Below are 10,000 nucleotides of genomic sequence, written 5' to 3' on the forward strand. Positions count from 1 at the left end.
GCCCCGCCCATCAGGAGGCGTGGTCATGGTGCGAGGGAGACGCCCCCTCGTGCCGCTGCTCCTCCATGATCTCCTCCAGCGACCTCCCTCGCGTCTCGGGGAAGGTCCAGGTAGTCCACGACGACGACGAGGATGTTGACGAAGCAGTAGATCCAGAAGGTGCCGTGCATGCCGATGGCGGAGACGATGTAGGAGAAGGAGAGCGAGGCCGCGAAGCCCCCGAAGTAGTAGGTGGCGTAGAGGATGGCGCCGCCGGTGGAGCGGGCGACGGGGGGCAGGAGCTCGCCGCGCGTGAGGTTGAGGACGGGGAAGCCGATGTTGGAGAAGAAGGAGAAGAAGGAGAGGGCGGTGACGGGCACCCACTCCTGCTCGCCGAAGGCCCCGCCCGTCGCCTGCGCGTAGAAGAAGGCGCCGAGGACGAACAGACACGCCCCCGCCAGGAAGAAGGGCACGATGACCAGGGGCTTCCTGCCGACGCGCTCCACCTCCACCAGGTAGAAGAGGGTGGACAGGACGCGCGCCAGACCCACGACCACCATGCTTACGTAGGGGCTGATGCTGCTCACGTCGGCGGCCTTGAAGATGTAGATGGCGTAGGCGCCCGTGACCACGTTGCCGTTGAACTGGCTGGCGAAGTGGATGAAGGCGAAGAGCACGACAAAGCGCAGGATGATCGGGTCCTTGAGCTGCCGCAGCTGGTACAGGGCGCTGTCGGCCCCCTCGGTCTTCGAGAGCTTGTCCAGGATGCCGTTGAGCTCCTTCCGCGAGTCGTAGTTCTGCCCGCGGAAGAACACGAGCGAGTCGTAGGCGTGGTCGACGCGGTTGTGCGTGGCCAGCCACTTGGGGGCGCTCGGCACGTACAGGAAGCCGATGAAGGGCAGAATGGTGCTGACGCAGCCGCAGACGAGGGCCAGTTCGCGCCAGCTGAGGTCCGAGCAGCACACGGCGTACACGAAGAAGTAGCCGAACTGGCGCGAGGTCTCCAGGGCGTTGACCAGCTTCTCCCGGATGCTGTCGTGGGCGCACTCCGCCACGTACTTGCTCGACGTGAACACGATGACGCCCATGGTGAAGCCCAGGAAGGCGCGGGCGGAGAGGACCCAAAACTGGACATCGCCAGGATGATCCAGGCCGCCAAGGAGAGCGGCAGCGCCACCAGCAGGTACGAGCGGTGCCCCACCATCACGTGAGGGAAGCCGCCCACAATGCACCCAGCGGCGGCGCCGAGGTTAATCACACTCGCTGTATAACAGGACAAAACCTTATTTAATCAGAAAAAAAATCAGAATAATCGTTAACACTCTCAGAACACCGATTTTACTAAAAAGTAAACAAAATATCTAACCGATCAAAATTCTGACCTAGTCTTCTGAAACAGCCTACCTTTCACCATCATTTCACACATATAAATCAGGAAAAATGACCTCAATAACACTACAATCACAGCTAATCAAATCAGGACAATTTAGCACCCCATCGTCTCCAGAATATATAAACAGCTACCCAAGAGAAACGCCCTTAAACTAAGCCACAAACGCATCTCCAGGCATTCTATAAAACGCCCTACAACCTTACAATGTTTTAAAGAGTCATTATCCTCTACAGTAAACCTATGACATACACGCGCCCTACATGTTAAGACTTTACAAATGAACCTAAGGAGTAGTACATGGCTTCAAACAGCTCCTTTGCATTCACAGCACCAGGCCGTACCACACACAGGCAATAGAGTGAATTTGTAATGCGAAAGGCAGTTTGAATAAATGCATGGGATTTCGTTCAGTGATTGCGCAGTCTCCATCAGCTGATAAATGTGCACGGGTGATGAAGAAAGAGTGTAGGGGGAGATAGAGGGAGAGAGGGAGACGAGAGAGAAAGAGACGAGAGAGAAAGGAGGTGCAGAGAAGAGAGGAGGAATGGTTTTGAGAAAAAGGAAGAGGATGAAACATTGATAGAGGCAAAATTAGCAACCAGAATAGAATGAGATGAGTGAGCGAAGGAGGGAGGGAGGGAGGGAGGGAGGTAAAGAAGGCAGGAGATATTGAAGGAGGGAGAGTGGGAGGGAGGGAGGGAGGAAGAGAGAGAGAGAGAGAGAGAGAGAGAGAGAGAGAGAGAGAGAGAGAGAGAGAGAGAGAGAGAGAGAGAGAGAGAGAGAGAGAGAAACGAGAAAGAAAGAAAAAGAGCGAGAGAGAGAGAACGAGAAAGAGAGAAAGAGAAAAAAGAGAAAGACACAGAAAGAGAGAGCCTAAGAAAAACTAAATACAAAACACAAAAAGAAAACAAGACAACACACGAAGGATACCCCACGGCGCCCCCCCGCCCCCCCCCCCCAAAGTAAAACAGGCATAAAAGAACAAAAATCGGACAAACAAAAATAGATAATAATTTCAACGTACTGAAGAGGCCGACGCGATATTTGTCCAGATGGAGATCGTTGTCCGAATCAGTGAGGAGAGGCAGCATCCCTCCTGAGAAGCCGCTTATGGTGCCAATGCCCACGTATGCCAGCGCTGCCACTGCCATGCCCAGGACCTGCAAAGGTTGATACAAAAGGAGTGATACTTCTTTACCATTTTTTTTTTTTTTTTTTTAAGGATCACACTTTTTTCTCCTCCTCCTTCTTCCTTCTTCCTTCTTCCTTCTTCCTTCTTCCTTCTTCCTTCTTCCTTCTTCCTTCTTCCTTCTTCCTTCTTCCTTCTTCCTTCTTCTTTCTTCTTTCTTCTTTCTTCTTTCTTCTTTCTTCTTTCTTCCTTCTTCCTTCTTCTCCTTCTCCTTCTCCTTCTCCTTCTCCTCCTCCTTCTCCTTCTGTACTAGCCTCCGGGGTAGTACAGTGGTAACGTGTCGGCCTCTCATCCGAGGGGTCGGCGGTTCGCGCCCCGCCCAGGCGCGAGAAGTTGCTACTGTCGCCTGGAGGTTACTGCTGTGGCTGGGCACCACGGTGGGCAAGGACTCGGTTCCGCCGAGTCAGCAGCAGCTGACACACGTGAGCAAAATCAAGCAGACAGTATGTCACACCAAGAATATCCATTGTATCAAATGGAATCCAAACCAAACTTTTTTTTCTCCTTGTCCTTGTCCTTGTCCTTCTCCTTCTCCTTCTCCTTCTCCTTCTCCCCCTTCTCCTTCTCCTCCTTCTCCTCTTTGGGTAAGTTGGGAAGAAATGCATTTATAAAGACATATATTACTAAAACATTCGAAACGAATTTAAACTTTAAGCCTACCCTGTCGATGGAAAATATGTAATAATAGCAATATTGTTATAATGATTACAACAAAAGCAACACTGATAATAATGGTGATAATGATGATGGTGCTAAAGATTTAATGATAATTACAATAATAAATTTCATCATTAATATTTTCATCATCATCTTCACCATTATCATCATTATTATTATCATCATAATAGTAATAATAATAACAATAATGATAATTATGAAGATGATAAAAATTAACAAGACTGATACTACTATTACTACTACTACTGATAATAATGGTAATGGTAATACTAATAATTAAAAAAAAAAAATTATAATAACAATAATAGTAATAGAACGAAGAAGAAAATGAAAAAGAAGAAGAAGAAGAAGAAGAAGAAGAAGAAGAAGAAAGGAAGGAAGAAGAAAAAAGGAAAGAAAAAAAGGAAAAGAAAAGGAGAAGAAAAGGAAAAAAGAAGAAAATGAAAAAGAAGAAGAAGAAAATGAAAAATAGAAGAAGAAGCAGAAGAATCAGAAACAGAAGAAGAAGAAAAGAAAAAAAAAGAAGCAGAAGAAAATGAAAAAAAAAGAAAATTAATAATCAATATTATCATAATTATAACAACAACAAGATCCTCCCTCCCCCTACCTGCGTGCCATACGTCGGGGTCTCCTCGCAGCTCCTCTGAGCCACCGCCAACCCCTCCACAACCACGGAACTCCGCCTACTGATTTTCCCCATTTCCACGTTTCCGTCGGGGTTTCCGCCCTTGATGCTGATCGTATCGTCCGAGAAAGCGATGTTGACGATTCCCTCTTTGTCGCGATCGATGCCGAGCTTCGCGACGCCATTTTTGCTAACGCTGGATGTCATTCCCGATTTGGAAGCCTGGCTAGTGCCCATGATGGCGGGTCTGAGGAGCGACGCTGAGACGATGGCTTCCCAATGTCTCTCTCTTATTGCTATTCTCGGTCTCTGTTTTCAATTATCTTTTGTATTTTTTTAGGTGTGTTTTTTTATTCTATTTTATCTCTATTTTTTTTTTTCTCTCTCTCTCTTTTCTGATTCTTTTTCTCGTATTTTTTTTTCTCCTTCTTCTCTCCTTTCTCCGGCTTCTTTATCTTCTGCTTCTCCGTGTTGTTCTTCTCTCTTAATTTCCCCTCTTCTCGTTATCTCAATTCTCCTCTTTATCTATCTACGTCTTACTTTTCTCTTTCTCATTATCCCTATTTTTGTCGTCGTCTTCCTCCTCTTCTCCTTTATTATCTTCCTCTTTATCACTCTTCTTCTTTTCCTCTTCTCTTCTCTCTCTCTCTTTCCCCTTCCGTTTTCTTCTTTTTCTCAAGGGATTCGTGTTTGTCAATATTTTCTTCAACTTATTCTGGAAAGAAAAACACGGTTACGGAATATAGTGATTTTTTTTATATAAAATATTTAAGATGATAAACACCAATAGGAAAAAATGGTATAAATGATAAAGATAATGGTTGTGATTACGATTATCTTCTCAATAATGATACCGATATTATGATGATGATTGTGATAATAATTTCAATTAAATAATAATGGCAATATTAATATCAGTATTTGTATCAATACTTACATTAATCCAAATAATATAATTACATATATAAACAATACAATGAGAATAGCGATTATAAAAATTATAAAATGATTTTAAAAATTATGAAAACAATATTATTATCAATGATAGTGACAATAGGACAATGATAATATTAGTATCGGTATCATATCAGTTTAGTATATAATAAAAACGATTATCATTACAAAATTAATGGTAACAATAATACCTTATAATGATAATACAGATGTTAATTATCATTGTTGATACTGATAATTATGATAATCCTAATAAACATGCTAATTATGACAATGCTGACAATCAAGTCAATAATTGTAAATATATATAGTACTCAGAGTGATACTCATGCTCATAATGGTAGAAATTCTATAAAGTAATAACAATGACAACTATGATAATAAAAACGGTTCTGATAACCATCAACATAATGACTGGCATAATAAAAAGGAATTGTTTTAATGATGATACTAATAATAAAATTACTCTTCATGAGAATCCTCTACAGAGAAATCATCATAATAAAAGCAATAATAATAATAACAAAGACAACAAGAGCAATAATTACAGTCCCAATAATTCTATGCGAACCTATCAATATCATTTTAAAAATAATATCACAATTATCCTCACATAATAATGGTAATGGGAGGAATATTGATCATAACGGAAAAAAAAAGTATTACTTGCTTTGCCATGGTCATCTCACCCATAAATTTGCATCACTATCCGTCAGAAACTTTTTCTTTTTTTGCACAATCCTACTTACAAACTATGATCAGTTAATAATCAGTTAATCAGTGTTAGTCGCTGTACGCTAACCTCGCAGTTAAGCCACGCCCCCTTTACCTGACTTCGGTATCTGATTGGTTCAAATGCGAAGCCATCCATTCCTTTATACTACAAGGTCTATATGTAGATTTTCGACAGTCAAAACACATGAGATATAGCTCTATTCTTTTAAAAATGCTGTAGTTTATTGCGGTCTGGGTCAGTGGCGTCTGTCCGTTTCATCTGCTTGTGCTATAAAACAGAGATGGTGAATAAGGTTCATTCCGAATGCTGTTATCCTTGACTTTGTCCAAAAAGATTATTTTAACATTTATCTTACCATAATTTCTAGCCTTATTATACAGATTACTAAATATAATCATCATGAAATTAGTTTACGTTTCCAAAGTATGACGTCTAAAATGAACGTAAAATTCTGAAAACTCTTCAGGGTAAATGGAGAACAACAGAGCATAATATACGAAAACTCACCAGCCACCTTAGCTATAGAAGAGGGGGCGGGACTCCAGGCTAACTTAGCGTCAAGTGACAACAGAAAACTTTTAGAAAACACACAAAAAAAACAAAAAAAAAACTCCGATGTTAGTTCTAGATCTAAAAGTCGTAATTTTTACCACACATCTCCTCTTGAACTACATTAATTCATTCTTTAAAAATTCACATTCATCAGACTGAAACTAGCCTGAGCCACGGACAATCCAGCCAAATCTCATCACGATCCGTCAGTAACTTTACGTAATCTTAGTGACTGCCAACTGCAAAGCCACTTCCTTTGGTATAGAAAATGATATAAAAAAAAATCATTATATGGATGGATGGATGTGTATGTGTGTATGGGGGGGGGGTGAGTGTGCGTGTGCGTATGCTACAAAATATTCATTTTTCAGATTTTATATATTCGTGTGTGAGCAGTCTGTCAAAAAAAAATTATTCGCAAATACAGGAATTTCACAGATTGCTCATAATCTCTGCGCACCACCCACTAGGTAGCGAAAACCGATCGATAACCCTACAAATTTAGATACTGTTAATAATTGAAAACTAATAAATATATCAACTCAAAGAATATGTATTAATGATTACAGTTATTGCTAATTATAAAAGCAAAACGTGCTTCACCCTACCATCTTGGGCATATGCCATTGTTTTGCCATCCGAAAAAAATATATATATAATCTAACGCAACATATATATATCCAGACTTGTTTAAATCATTATTACATTCACCCTACCCTAATAATAGCAACCCCATTTCTTCTACAGTACTCTCTCAGTGACCCAAAAAGAGGAGCATTGCGCAGTTACTTTTGGCAGAGTTGGCCTTTAGTGGACACTGAAAACTTTCCTCCATCAAGCCATCACTCCTTGCCATTCCTCCATCACGCCACCACTCTCGCCGTTCCTCCAACAAGCAATCCCCAAGCCATTGCTCCATCAACACCATCACCCTACTTTCCTCCAACAGGCAATCCCCAAGCCATTGCGCCATCACTCCATCACTCGCCATTCCTCCATCACACCATCACCCAACCTTTCCTCCAATCCTCAAGCCATTGCTCACGCAAACCCAGCCATCGCCCCCTCCCTCACTCGCCATGCTCCACACCCATCCCATTCTCCTCCAACCTCAAGCCATGCTCCCCCCACGGCACAAGAGAATGTACGACGCTAATCGCAGGGCCACCTCATCCACTAACTCGTGCTTACGGAAAGTAGTACGGGCGCTTATAACAGAGGGTTATCTCTCTTTATCGTTTGCTTGTAATAATGTAGTGTCCGTTTAAAAGATTTATTTATCTATTTCTTTTATTGATGTGTGTAATATTTATGTATATGTAAAATATATATATATATATATATATATATATATATATATATATACATATATATACATATATATACATATATATACATATATATACATATATATATATAACATACATATACATACATATATATACATATACATATACATACATATATATACATATACATATACATACATATATATATACAGATACATATACATACATATATATATAAATATATATACATATATATAATATACACATATATATATTATACATATAACACTATATATATAGAACATATATACATATAATATAATATACACACTATATATATAAATACATATAACAATATATATAAAATATACACACACATATATATATATAATATATAATATAATATATATAATACATATACAACAATATATATAACATATATATACATATATATATGCATAACATATATACATATATAATACAATATACATATAACATATAACTATAATGATACATATAACACATATACATTTATATACATATAATACATATACACACTATAATACATAATATAAAATATACATATATATACATAATAATACATAATATACCATATATACATAATAATAACATATACAATATAACACATACCATATATAACATCTACAATAATATATAATATAATATATAAACATATATAATACTCATATACTATATATATAAAATATACATATATATACTATATATACTCATATAATATAACATATATATACATATATACATATATATACATATATATAATATATATACTATAATACATATATCTACATATATACAATATATACATATATACATAATATACATATATATACATTATACTAATATCATATACTATATACATATTAATATATATTACTATATATACATACTATTAATACATATATTATTATATATTATACATATATACATATACATATACTACATATAAACTATGTACAATATATATTATCATATATACATATATTATAATATTATATCATATACTATATATACATATATACATATATAATAATATACATTATATACCATATATATACATATATATTGATATATATATATATCATAATATGAATATCTGTATACATAACATTATATACATGTAATATATCATCAATATACATAAATATCATTATATAATATATATACATATTACATATATATACATATATACAATATACATTAAATAAACATATAATACATATATATATATGATATCATAGAAGTCACCATTACTATAAACTATATCATATACATACTTCATAAATATACATATTACAATTACATATACATAATTACTATACTATATAAACATATTATACATATGATACATATACCTATTATATACATTTTAACTACATTTATACTAACATATATATCTTACTTATACTTTCATACATATTCTTATACTATATAATACATATTACATATTTACATATACATAAATATATATATATATATATATATATATATATATATATATACTGGTTAGTAGTATTGACTGATCTCCCCCCGTAACCTCACTGCGAACTTACCTGCACACGAAAGCTGCATGTAAGAAACCTATGGAAGGTTCCAGATCAGTTTTTTTTTACCTTCTTTTCAAAAACATTCACCCTCTCTCTCTCTCTTTTTCTCTTTCTCTCTCTCTCTCTCTCTCTCTCTCTCTCTCTCTCTCTCTCTCTCTCTCTCTCTCTCTCTCTCTCTCTCTCTCCTTTTACAATTATTTTTTTTATTATTATTTTAAGACCTCCCTGAATAAACAATGGAGTGTCTATTGCGATAGATGTAGAAAAAAGGTATGAATGAGAATTAATCTTCACAAAGCAAAAGATTTATTTGGCCGGTTTTGACCATTTGTTCTTCAGTAACGCATTTTGAGAACTGATAACTTCGTAGCACTAGAGTTGTATTTGAACGGTTTCTACTATATCTTCGTTAGAAATAGAAGTATTTTTGATACGGACGAAGTCGAAACTGGTCAAGTCAATCTCTTGCATTGGGAAGTTAATTTTCACTCGTACCTTATTATATAACCTAAACATTTTAAACACAGAAAAAAAAACTCAAACTCTTATTAAAACGCACAAAAAGATAGATGAACAATTTAAAAAATGAAGTAAAGGAACAGCGTCCTCCTAACCCATCCCCACAAAATATAATCTTCCCCCCCAAAAACAAGAAGAAAAAGTCACACACGAACGCATCTCTATGCATTAAAAACACCCACACACACACACACACACACTTACCCCGCTCAGCACACAAGAACAGCGACCGAAGCCACGGATCCAAAGCCAACAGACCGAAAGCCAGAGACCAAAACTGCAATTGCCAAGGTTGCAACCAGCTCCGTCTGCCAACCGAACAACCGATTTGCAGTGACTGAACACCAGGGTTTGCCGAGAGCTTCACTTGCCGGCGCGGCGAAGAGGCGATCACGCCGAAGGAATACAAAATGAATGAAGGTATTTTGTAACGTTGGCACCGATGGCGCGGCCTCTTCTTGGCTCCTCCTGGACTCCATCTTGAGTTCCTTCCGTCCCTC

The 10,000-nt window shown here is 37.8% G+C and overlaps 1 protein-coding gene across 1 annotated transcript in view; it reads right to left on the bottom strand.

The window, feature by feature from the left end:
- The window catches only part of LOC119579202 (facilitated trehalose transporter Tret1-like), a 16,477-nt gene that overhangs the window by 217 nt on the left and 6,260 nt on the right, over positions 1-10,000 (bottom strand). The window contains 5 exon segments of the mRNA XM_037926898.1: positions 1-100; positions 102-1,105; positions 1,108-1,242; positions 2,397-2,532; positions 3,847-4,579. The exon segment at positions 1-100 is cut by the window's left edge and continues 217 nt beyond it. Of these exon segments, the coding sequence (XP_037782826.1) occupies positions 11-100; positions 102-1,105; positions 1,108-1,242; positions 2,397-2,532; positions 3,847-4,101 (1,620 nt within the window). The 5' untranslated portion in view covers positions 4,102-4,579 and the 3' untranslated portion in view covers positions 1-10.

This window comes from Penaeus monodon, chromosome 12 (genome assembly GCF_015228065.2).
Source record: "Penaeus monodon isolate SGIC_2016 chromosome 12, NSTDA_Pmon_1, whole genome shotgun sequence".
Lineage (NCBI taxonomy): Eukaryota > Metazoa > Arthropoda > Malacostraca > Decapoda > Penaeidae > Penaeus > Penaeus monodon.